The following is a 12588-nucleotide window of genomic DNA, read 5'->3' as shown; positions in this document are numbered from 1 at the left end:
GTGTAAACGCTATAACTTTTACCCAAACCATTTTTTTTTTGCCCAAACATTTTTTTTTATCAAAGACATGTAGAACAATAAATTTGGCGAAAAATTTATATATGGATGTCGTTTTTTTTTGCAAAATTTTACAGCTGAAAGTGAAAAATGTCATTTTTTTGCAAAAAAATCATTACATTTTGATTAATAACAAAAAAAGTTAAAATGTCAGCAGCAATAAAATACCACCAAATGAAAGCTCTATTAGTGAGAAGAAAAGGAGGTAAAATTCATTTGGGTGGTAAGTTGCGAGACCGAGCGATAAACGGTGAAAGTAGTGTAGTGCAGAAGTGTAAAAAGTGGCCTGGTCATGAAGGGGGTTTCAGCTAGCGGGGTTGAAGTGGTTAAAGGCAAAAGCCAATTAGAAAAAGCAGAGCTGAAGTATAAAGCATGACAAAGAGGCAGATGAGCAACTTTAAACCTGTGATGAGCCAGAAAGAGGAATATCAGAAAGTTCGGCTAGAGAGGTACTGTCAGATCTCCTGACATGTCAATTTTAATAAATACTTGCATTTCTCATGACATGACAATTCTGGAGTAAATTTTCTCAGAATTATGTACTGTTCCTCTATCATTCCTCCAGGAAGAATGAGTAAAAGGACAACTGAGTGCTTCCTTTTGAGTTGGAAGTGTCCCTACATAGTCTCACACCATCCAATTAGTACTGATACAAATATAACAAAATACAGTTGCTTGCATCCAGTGGTAGAAAAACATCCGCTGAGATGTGTTCATCCTGTTCATTAAGGTCTCATGCACACGAACGTGTGCGGCCCGTGCCAGTATTGCGGCCTGCAAACAGTGGGTCCGCAATATACTTGCACCAGCTGTGTGCGCTCCGAATCACGGATGTGGAGCCATTCACATGAATGGATCAGCAATCCGCAATATACAGAGCGGAAGCCCACGGAAAGCAATACAGAGCACTGCTTCCGCAGCGCAAAAAATTAGAACATAATTTTTTGCGGTGTGGATAGAGGACCCATTCAACGGCCGCCATAGACATTCGTGTGCATTAATCTAATTTAGGCCAAAATTACATAGTTAAATCAGGGATTTTTATTTTCCATGTGTGTGACTTTTGTAATAGAAAAATTAACAATACTACATAATAAAATATAGATATTCACGCTATTGTTCCCCCCTTCACTGTTACAAAGATACATGGTACAAATCTCACACTTTGAGCTGCAGGAAGAAATGAGTGCGTCTGTGTTGGAATCTGCAGTCTGAGGCAGCTTGCCAGCATACATGCCTGTGTCTGCGTAGCTTTAGCTTCGAGCATAAAAACATCGTTTTTATTTAAGATGACAATAAAATATCCCCTACGGTAAAGCAGGAGGGAGAGATGAAGCCTTTCTGTAATACAGAAGGCGACGATGGCATACATCATTACATCTGAGGGAGAGTTCACATCACCGTTATTTTTCTGTTCTTCTGATCCTCCAAAAGAACAGAAAAATAAAGAAGAAAAAAAACGGATCCTGTTATGCATCAATTATGCACATTTGGCATCTGTTTGAGCCATTTCTGTAGATGCATTATTTTAGACGGGAAAAAAGTATTGTATGCAGAATTTTTTTCCGTCTAAAAATTCAGATCTCAGATGCCAAATGTGCCTAACTGATGCACATGATCCATTTTTTTTCCTATATTTTTCTGTTCTGACAGATCAGAAAAACGGTAAAATAACGCTGATGTGAGTTTCCCCTAAGACCTCATGCACACGAACGTATTTTCTATCCGTGTCCTTTCGGGTTTTTTTACAGAGCGTATACGGAACCATTCATTTCAATGGGTCCGCAAAAAAAATTGAAGTTACTCCATGTGCATTCCATTTCTGTATGTCCGTATTTCCGTTCCGCAAAAAAAAATAGAACATGTCCTATTCTAAATATCTGCGTGCATCCGTCATGAACGGATCCGGTTGTATTATGTCTTATATAGCCAAGATGGATCCATCATAAACACCAACTGAAAGTCAATGGGGGACGGATCCGGATCCGTTTTCTATTGTGTCAGAGAACACGGATCCGTCTCCATTGACTTAGATTGTGTGCCAGGATGGATCCGTCTTGCACTGCACCACATGGCGGGCAGAAAAAACGCTGCTTGCAGCGTTATTCTGTCCGTGATGGGAGCACAACCATTCAGTTTTGTTCAGTTTTGTCCCCATTGACAATAAATGGGGACAAAACTCAAGCGTTTTATTCCGCTATTGAGATCCTATGATGGGTCTCAATAGCGGAATTGAAAACGCTAATGTGAAAGTAGCCTATGTCCGTAAAAGTATGCCAGGGGGTTACCTGGAGTGGAGATGTGACTTTTTGAAAAGCCGCACATCATAAATGTGACTTAAAGGTGGCGAGACTCACCAAAGGTCGCAAATAACTGCACCAAATGAACTACAAACCCTAGCATTGCCTGCCGTCAGCACAAGTTCTGAAATGAAAGAGGTTAAAGAACAGGGATCCGCCCTGTATACACCATACACTACCAGCATACAATGCATACCAGGCAGAGGACTTTATTACAGAGCGCTGCAGAGGTTACTGAGTCCATGGGCAATGTATATATAGGGGGGAGGAGGGAACCATGAAGCTGCAGTGCATTGTGGGAGGAAAGGAAGCCTTTGCTGCAGACAGAACGTGTCATGTCGCAGAGCAGGTAATATCTCTCTGCTGCTGTGTCTGTGAATGAGCATTTGTAAGGCTGGGCTCACACATGCAGTTTTCATTGCAGGTTTTTGAGACAAAGCTAAAAGTGGATTCAAAAGAACAAGGAAATCTAAAGGAAGAACTTCCCCTTCCTGCTGGATCCATTTCTGGCTTTGGCACAAAAACTGCTTGGGGGAGATTTATCAAAACTGATGTATAGAAAAACCAGTTAAGTTGCCCCTAGCAACCAATCAGAATCCATCTTTCATTTTTCAGAGCTCCTTTGGAAAATGAAAGGTGGAATCTGATTGGTTGCTATGGGCAACTAAGCCAACTTTCCTTTACACCAGTTCTGATAAATCTACCCCTATGTGTATTTCCAGCCTATGGGTGCGTTTACACATTGGGGACATTTATCAATTGTGGCAGAAAAAAGTTGCACATTATGGTGCCGGGAAAGGGGTGTGGCTTAGCGGAAGGGGCGTGGCTTCACACCACTGCCATATTTACTATAACATTCGCCAGAAAGTGGCAGAAGTTATAGCTGAAATCTACGCCAGCCTGTAGCTTCAGTGTCTGGCGCACAGCAGGGCGGAGATGCATCTGCCTCTTAACAAATCAGGCGCATCTCGTGCCAGCGCAGGGAGATCCAGACTGGCTTATGGATCCGCCAGTCTTGATATATCTCCCCTATTGTGGTCAACTTTCTTTTGATTATGACATAATTGCAGCAAACAATGGGATCTTACCTCAACGTGTGAATATGCCCTAATGATGTAAGGTATCGTCATGCTTCTGTGGGTTTTCTGTCTGTGCCTCTGCACCGCAAAAATGTAGTGCATGTACTACTTTAATGCAGTGCAGACCGTCGGATGCGGATCACGAACCCCATTCAAATAAATGGGTCCGAGTCCGTAGACGGTGGGCACACAGTCGATGCCCGTGCATTGCGAACTGCAATTTGCGGTTCTCGGCACACCCGGCCGGCACACGTTCATGTGCATGAGCCTTAATGCTGTTCCTCTGTTTCGTTCCTAGCAATGTATTGTGGTACATCTACACAGCGATTTTGTCCGTGACAGGTGTCGCACAACCAAAGATCACAGTGTAATGGCGCTGCCACAGGAATCAAAGGGGTCACAGTGCGACTCACATGTTTGCTGCAACGGCGACACGCGAATCTCAAAAAATCCAGCAGCGTTGGATTTTTGCAATTCACGTGTCATGGTTGCAAGAAATACGAGAGTCGCACTGTGACTCCATTCATTCTTTTGTCAGCACTGCTATACTGAGACACTTGGGCGCAACATTTGTCATGCCCAAAATCAACTTTGTACACGTACGCTAAATTGACAACTGGGTGTTTTCACTCCCCTTGTCAGCAGAGTCTTTCCCTATGCAGACAGCCCTCCATTCATACCTATAGGAGTGCCGAAAATAGCGGTATGCTAAGTCCCATTAAAATGAATGGGTGCACCCTCCGTCACTTTGCAGGGCTGCAGGCTTTGTTCTAAGTATAGGTGCAGCTCACAGAGGTGGGATATGCCCCCAATGTCTAAGATGAGACAACCCCATTAAATTATCCCAGCACATAAGTGAACTGAATATGGGGGGAAATGTATCATTTGCGGAGGTTTTGATGTCAGTTTTGTCTGTCTTTGCTTTGTGAGGTTGCGGCAAATGTATCAAATGGCGCACAGTAATAATAGATTTGGCGCAAGTGCAATGTGGTGTACACCTATAGGCTACTTTCACATTAGCGTTTTTTTGCGGATCCGTCATGGATCTGCAAAAACGCTTCTGTTACCATAATACAACCGCATGCATCCGTCATGAACAGATCCCGTTGTATTATGTCTTCTATAGCCATGACGGATCCGTCATGAACACTATTGAAAGTCAATGGGGGACGGATCAGTTTTCTATTGTGTCAGAGAAAACGGATCCGTCTCCATTGACTTAAATTGTGTGCCAGGACGGATCCGTCTTGCTCCGCTGCTTGCAGCGTTATTTTGTCCACGATGGGAGCGCAACCAAACGGAATGGAATGCATTTTGGTGAATTCCGTTTAGTTCAGTTCGGTTTTGTCCCCATTGACAATGAATGGGAACAAAACTGAAGCGTTTTCTTCCGCTATTGAGATCCTATGATTGATCTCAATAGCGGAATTGAAAACGCTAATGTGAAAGTAGCTTATGTCTGTAAAAGTATGCCAGGGGGTTACCTGGAGTGGAGATGTGACTTTTTGAAAAGCTGCACATCATAAATGTGACTTAAAGGTGGCGAAGGTCGCAAATAAATACACCAAATGTCACATGTGGACAGATTTTTTTTCTGCCACCAAACGGGCATAACAGGTTTGATAAATGGCTCCCTACGTGTTTACTTCCGTAACCGTAAAGAGACAGAAGCTCACTATATATAATGCATAGATTATAGGAATCAGAGACACTGGCTCTCTAGTCCCGGAGAACTACAAACCCTAGCATTGCCTGCCCGTCAGCACAAGTTCTGAAACCCTAACCCTAACCCTAACCCTAACCCTAACCCTAACCCTAACCCATTCATTCTTTTGTCAGCACTGCTATACTGAGACACTTGGGCGCAACATTTGTCATGCCCAAAATCGACTTTGTACACGTACGCTAAATTGACAACTGGGTGTTTTCACTCCCCTTGTCAGCAGAGTCTTTCCCTATGCAGACAGCCCTCCATTCATACCTATAGGAGTGCCGAAAATAGCGGTATGCTAAGTCCCATTAAAATGAATGGGTGCACCCTCCGTCACTTTGCAGGGCTGCAGGCTTTGTTCTAAGGATAGGTGCAGCTCACAGAGGTGGGATATGCCCCCAATGTCTAAGATGAGACAACCCCATTAAATTATCCCAGCACATAAGTGAACTGAATATGGGGGGAAATGTATCATTTGCGGAGGTTTTGATGTCAGTTTTGTCTGTCTTTGCTTTGTGAGGTTGCGGCAAATGTATCAAATGGCGCACAGTAATAATAGATTTGGCGCAAGTGCAATGTGGTGTACACCTATAGGCTACTTTCACATTAGCGTTTTTTTGCGGATCCGTCATGGATCTGCAAAAACGCTTCTGTTACCATAATACAACCGCATGCATCCGTCATGAACAGATCCCGTTGTATTATGTCTTCTATAGCCATGACGGATCCGTCATGAACACTATTGAAAGTCAATGGGGGACGGATCAGTTTTCTATTGTGTCAGAGAAAACGGATCCGTCTCCATTGACTTAAATTGTGTGCCAGGACGGATCCGTCTTGCTCCGCTGCTTGCAGCGTTATTTTGTCCACGATGGGAGCGCAACCAAACGGAATGGAATGCATTTTGGTGAATTCCGTTTAGTTCAGTTCGGTTTTGTCCCCATTGACAATGAATGGGAACAAAACTGAAGCGTTTTCTTCCGCTATTGAGATCCTATGATTGATCTCAATAGCGGAATTGAAAACGCTAATGTGAAAGTAGCTTATGTCTGTAAAAGTATGCCAGGGGGTTACCTGGAGTGGAGATGTGACTTTTTGAAAAGCTGCACATCATAAATGTGACTTAAAGGTGGCGAAGGTCGCAAATAAATACACCAAATGTCACATGTGGACAGGATTTTTTTCTGCCACCAAACGGGCATAGCAGGTTTGATAAATGGCTCCCTACGTGTTTACTTCCGTAACCGTAAAGAGACAGAAGCTCACTATATACAATGCATACAGCATAGATTATAGGAATCAGAGACACTGGCTCTCTAGTCCCGGAGAACTACAAACCCTAGCATTGCCTGCCCGTCAGCACAAGTTCTGAAATGAAAGAGGTTAAAGAACAGGGATCCGCCCTGTATACACCATACACTACCAGCATACAATGCATACCAGGCAGAGGACTTTATTACAGAGCGCTGCAGAGGTTACTGAGTCCATGGGCAATGTATAGGGACAGGGGGAGGAGGGAACCATGAAGCTGCAGTGCATTGTGGGAGGAAAGGAAGCCTTTGCTGCAGACAGAACGTGTCATGTCGCAGGGCAGGTAATATCTCTCTGCTGCTGTGTCTGTGAATGAGCATTTGTAAGGCTGGGCTCACACATGCAGTTTTCATTGCAGGTTTTTGAGACAAAGCTAGAAGTGGATTCAAAAGAAAAAAGGAAATATAAAGGAAGAACTTCCCCTTCCTGCTGGATCCATTTCTGGCTTTGGCACAAAAACTGCATCAAAAACTGTATGGGGGAGACTTATCAAAACTGATGTATAGGAAAACCAGTTAAGTTGCCCCTAGCAACCAATCAGAATCCATCTTTCATTTTTCAGAGCTCCTTTGGAAAATGAAAGGTGGAATCTGATTGGTTGCTATGGGCAACTAAGCCAACTTTCCTTTACACCAGTTCTGATAAATCTACCCCTATGTGTATTTCCAGCCTATGGGTGCGTTTACACATTGGGGGACATTTATCAATTGTGGCAGAAAAAAGTTGCACATTATGGTGCCGGGAAAGGGGTGTGGCTTAGCGGAAGGGGCGTGGCTTCACACCACTGCCATATTTACTATAACATTTGCCAGAAGTTATAGCTGAAATCTACGCCAGCCTGTAGCTTCAGTGTCTGGCGCACAGCAGGGCGGAGATGCATCTGCCTCTTAACAAATCAGGCGCATCTCACGCCAACGCAGGGAGATCCAGACTGGCTTATGGATCCGCCAGTCTTGTTATATCTCCCCTATCGTGGTCAACTTGCTTTTGATTATGACATAATTGCAGCAAAAGATTTGATCTTACCTCAACGTGTGAATATGCCCTAATGATGTAAGGTATCTGCATAACTTGTGCAAAAGTGCAGTGAAAGGATGCAAAGCAGTACTGTCAGTATACTGGAGTATTGGTAGAATTGTGTTCCAGTATTTAAAGCCCCTATTCCTCTGCAAGGAACAAGCTCGACTTTTCCTGGCACAGTCATGGAGGATTCGTAGAAACCATGGGGGTCATCTACTAAGGGTACTTTCACACTTGCGGCAGAGGATTCTGGCAGGCAGTTCCAGCGCCGGAACTGCCTGCCGGATCCGTCAAAACGTATGCAAACTGATGGCATTTGTCAGACGGACAGATCATGTCCTATTCTTGTCTGTTTTGAGTCCAATGATGCTTTGCTAGATCTACATAACAAATGGCACGTAGCACAGAAATCTGGACATTCATGGTGCTAGGTTTTAGCCCTTTATCTAGGCCTGATTGGAGAAACGTCAGTTCCAACAGACTTGGAATGCCTTTACTACACCAGATTACAAAGGTTTCCATAACCTTTGGTGAATGACTGAGGTTACCAGTTTGTGAGTCCTAATAACTCTGATATGAAGTCCCATGCTTGGCAAACATTGACTCTTCAGAATCCCAAGCTGGCAATTTCAGCTTCCAAATGCCTGGATGAGATGCAGGAGCTTGATTGTAGAAGGTCCTCTGATTGCAGGTATTTTCACCAGATCTTCTATGGCAAGCTCTTTCAGAAGTCCAAACCAGCTCCCTTTTCTGCCACAATGGTGCAATCGGAATTATCTTGGTGTTCTCCGACGTTTTCTTCTGTATCACCTTTGGAAGAAAAGGAATGGAAGGAAAAGCACAAGCTAGACTGAACTCCTAAGGCTAGGTCAGGGCATCTACCTGTAGAGGACTGTGTCAGAGAGAAGAAGGTTCTGATCTTATTTGTGGTTTTCCTGTGGCAAAAAGGTCCCCACCTCAGTAGAAGAACCAGTATCTGGAACACTGCTCATAAAATCGACCTGGCCGCTTTCTTTCCCCCTTAAGTGAGTAGCTGAGAAACAAGAACTTGTCTCTGGCCACTTGAGGGTCCATTCAGACAATTATTTTACTGATAAATATTTCGAACTCCTGTGGTGGCATAGGTGGACAACCATCATCATACTGTCTGACTGGACATGGACATTTTTCATCAAAAAATGGATTCTGCTTTCTTCAGACTTTCCAGCACTGCATGTAAATTCCCTTAGGTTTGAGGTTCAAGACCTGTTTTCCAGAGTCTAGACACATTGAAGTGAATGACTGAGGATTTGGGTACCTCATCCTCTTTATCTGGCATCTGTGGTCATGATTATTTGGTGACTGCTGTCACTCTAACCATGTCTTCAGATTTCTGGTAGTTGTCAACCACTGAAGAGATTTCTTCACCTGATTAGTAAGAAAGAACTATAATTGTAAATTGGCTGTATTCCTGTCCCATCAGGAAAGGATGAGAGAAGTGCATAAGTCTTGAGTGTGTCTGGCTCGATGGAACTGCTGGAATGCATAATGTCACTGTCCCCAGAATTGACATGTTTTTTTTTCATAGAGCAAAATGTTGTGCTCTGAAAGCGGAGAATTGCATTTTGGATGCTGATACATTTCTATGGAGGTAGACATCTGTTTTTTAAGAATCCAGTAGTATCCCCAGGAAGATCTCGATTGTTGATGGAGACAGATCCTATTCTTTATAGTTCATCATCCAACCCAAGCTGTGTAATAGTGGAATAGTTCTGTTGAGGGGAACAGAGAGAAGGGTAGCCAACTGCGGTAATGAGCCAAGTAAGGTAAAATGTTTATGCCTTGCTAGTGTAAGGCCACAACCACATGTGCCGTAATCTTTGTAAATGTACATTGAGCAGATGAAATTCCAAATCGGAGGACTGAAAACTGAAAATTAAAAAGTTTTTGGTTGATGTGAATTGCAAATGTCAGCGGCACAAACTGGAAGGGTAGGGAGGCCCATCTGTAGTGTACGGGAGAGTAATACCCCGTCACTACTGAAGGGTCACTTGGGTATTGTCGTTCCCCCTGTATTTATGGGGAGGTTGGTATAGAACATCTTGTCAATGTACTGCTATATATTTTCCTGTTACTGTGAAACATGCATGTGCAGGCCGGCTAGGGTGTTATTCCAGCTCTGAGTCACTAGAGGGAGCTAGGGAGCCCTAGTCTATATAAGGCCCAGTCAGGAAGTAGTAAGCAGGCAGACAGTGGGAAAAGGAGTCAGAGATGATCCTGTGTCTGAGTAAAGTCAAGGCTATGGGCCTGTGAGAGGAGCGCAGGCCTGAAGCCTGCCGACTAGGAGAGGGTGGTAAAGGCCCTGTAACCGGGTTCCGGATCCAAGGAAAAGGTTCCCCTCCTGAGTCATCATCCATTGTAGCGGAAACAGCATAAGCACCAGCCAGGACACAGAATACCACAGAGGCCGATCAGATAAAGCAAGAGGTACTCAAGATAACAGAGGAGGTACTATATAAGGACAGCTTCAAGGGTACGCCAGCTATAGGGCATTAGACCTTGGAGAGAAAGTCACATGTGTCAGGACCAGTCAGGAATAGTGTGCAAGCCGCCTGTACTGCATCTCCTGCAATCAACACTCTGTATTATACATTGCTAAGACCGGCCATTCTGTCCTTCTAAGAACCACCTGTATTCATCTGTAAATCCAACTGTCTTTCATGGAACGACGCTTCCAACTGCGTCCATGTATGATTACAACTGATATCCAGTAAAGTTCCAGTTTTTGTTGGCTATCCTGTGCTTGCTTCATTCTTCTACAATACCATACACGGCGTGTCACCGTTTAATTGACACTGGCGTCACGAACTTTTAATCACCTGCCTGTTCCAGTATCTGCCCCATTGAAGACGACAGTGGATCCCAGGTTAGTGGGTCAATCTGCACTACAAAGCCCAGCATACACTACTGACCCCCTGGGACACTGCACATCGAAGGCGAGGGAAGTTTTTGAGAAGAATAGGAAGCCCCATGCAAGCCAGCCAGGCATAGTGCCTTTGGCGCAGGGAAGGTCGGCTAGACCCTGGCAAGTCAAGGGCTTAAGAGCAGTAAAATGACAGAAGAAAGGAGAGAGGATGGATGAGAACCCCCATAGACTTGTTGCTGCTGCTGTGTCCCGACAGAAGCTCCCAGGAAAGCACTGGTGGTGGTTGGCTGGGGAGAGACTTTTAATCTTTAGTTTTTCCTGTCCCTATTAGGAATGATGGGCAACTCTTGTGGTGGTGGTGGTGCTGCTGGAGATGCAGGGAAAAAATATAGAAACATGGTTGTCTGTATGCATTATACCTTTTCCTTAACTCTTCTTAGGCATAGACTTGTATAAACTTTTTATAAACTAGAACAACCCTTTTAAAATGAGGTACTGGCATTTTTTAATTACCGTATTTTTAACCCTATAAGACGCACCGGCCCATAAGACGCACCTAGGTTTTTGGGGAGGAAAATAAGAAAAAAAATATTTTTAACCAAAAGGTGTGCTTTTGGTGGGTTTGGAACTAATGGTGGTCTGTGGATGGCACTATTACTGGGGATCTGTGGATGACGGACACTGTTATGGGGGATCTGTGGCTGACTGACACTGTTATGGGGGATCTGTGGATGACGGACACTGGTATGGGGGGATCTGTGGATGACGAACACTGTTATGGGGGGATCTGTGGATGACGGACACTGTTACAGGGGGGATCTGTGGATGACGGACACTGTTACAGGGGGGATCTGTGGATGACGGACACTGTTACAGGGGGGGATCTGTGGCTGGCACTGTTACAGGGGGGATCTGTGTATGGCACTGTTATATATGTGACATCCACAGACCCCCCCACCCCATAACAGTGCCATCCACAGACCCCCCCAGCCCATAACAGTGCCATCCACAGACCCCCACCCCTTAACTGTGCCATGCACGGATGTTATCCACAGATCCCCCCCCCCCCGCCGCTCCAGTGCTGCACAAATATAAAATGTCTTATTCAATTAAAAGTGATTACACATGCCCCCTCACTCCTATTAGTACCGTACATCCTAACAGCTTCAGTAGAATGCCGGCAGGCAGGCCAGACGGCCGGCGCGTCACTCACTGACGTCACTTGCCTGCGCCGCCTGCTTCATTCATAAAGTAGGCGGCACAGGCACGTGACATCAGGGAGTTACGCTACCGCCCGCCCAGCCTGCCTGCCGGCATTCTACTGAAGCTGTTAGGATGTACGGTACTAATAGGAGTGAGGGGGCATGTGTAATCACTTTTAATTGAATAAGAAATTTTATATTTGTGCAGCACTGGCGGGGCGGGGCTATAGTACAGTGACTGCACCGCCCCGCCGCAATTGCCGGCCCCCAGCTCCTCCTCCCAGTCCCTCCCCTGCTTGCTCGTACATCGCAGCCAGCGATGTTAAACTGTCAGCATTCGCCCCATAAGACGCAGGGGCATTTTCCCCCATTTTGGGGGGGGGGGGGGAAACTGCGTCTTATGGGGTGAAAAATACAGTAGGTCATTGATGAAATGTTTATAAAGAGTTACAACAGAAGGCACAAAGAGCACTAGCTGTCTACAGCCTCTGACAGCTCTCCTCAGGATATACCACTTAGGCATCTAATCGATAAGGATCACATAAGTGGTATACAGAAGGGCTATACATTTGATGATTAGCTGGTGGGAGTTATCTGAGCATGTGCTCAAAGAGGCACCAATAATCCACTTTGCCTTGGTCCAAGAATTTAAATACAGAGCTAGGACTAAACTTTTGCAGCATGAGGTGAAGGAAAACCTAGCCAGCTAAACTCGTATTTTGTCAATAGCCATGCAGTTCTCTCCAATATGGAAATATTTTGGCAGTGGGTGTGGAACCACTGTATATTCCAATAGATTTGACTTTGGGCTAATTCTAAGGGTGTTGTCCTAGCGGTCCCCTGTTTTTCACCCTTTAGCTTCTATACAGGGATCTGGACTTCACTGCAGAGGAACTACCAGGCCACTAACTCCTGGAGCAGTCTCTGTGTGGCTGACAGCTGAGCCAAAGGGGTCTGAGACACTGATGTGGAGCACCAAGGAATCAGGCAAAACCATAGTCAA

General features: G+C 44.8%; 1 protein-coding gene across 1 annotated transcript in view; it reads left to right on the top strand.

Annotated features, from left to right (window-relative positions):
- The first annotated feature begins 2663 nt into the window (after positions 1-2663).
- LOC122941181 (arsenite methyltransferase-like) overlaps positions 2664-12588 on the top strand; it is a 45616-nt gene continuing 35691 nt past the window's right edge. Inside the window, 1 exon segment of the mRNA XM_044298228.1 lies at positions 2664-2706. Coding sequence (XP_044154163.1) covers positions 2693-2706 — 14 coding nt within the window. The 5' untranslated portion in view covers positions 2664-2692.

Source organism: Bufo gargarizans, chromosome 6, assembly GCF_014858855.1.
Source record: "Bufo gargarizans isolate SCDJY-AF-19 chromosome 6, ASM1485885v1, whole genome shotgun sequence".
NCBI lineage: Eukaryota > Metazoa > Chordata > Amphibia > Anura > Bufonidae > Bufo > Bufo gargarizans.
Note: the sequence above shows the minus strand (reverse complement) of the source record. Positions and strands in the feature narration are given on the sequence as shown.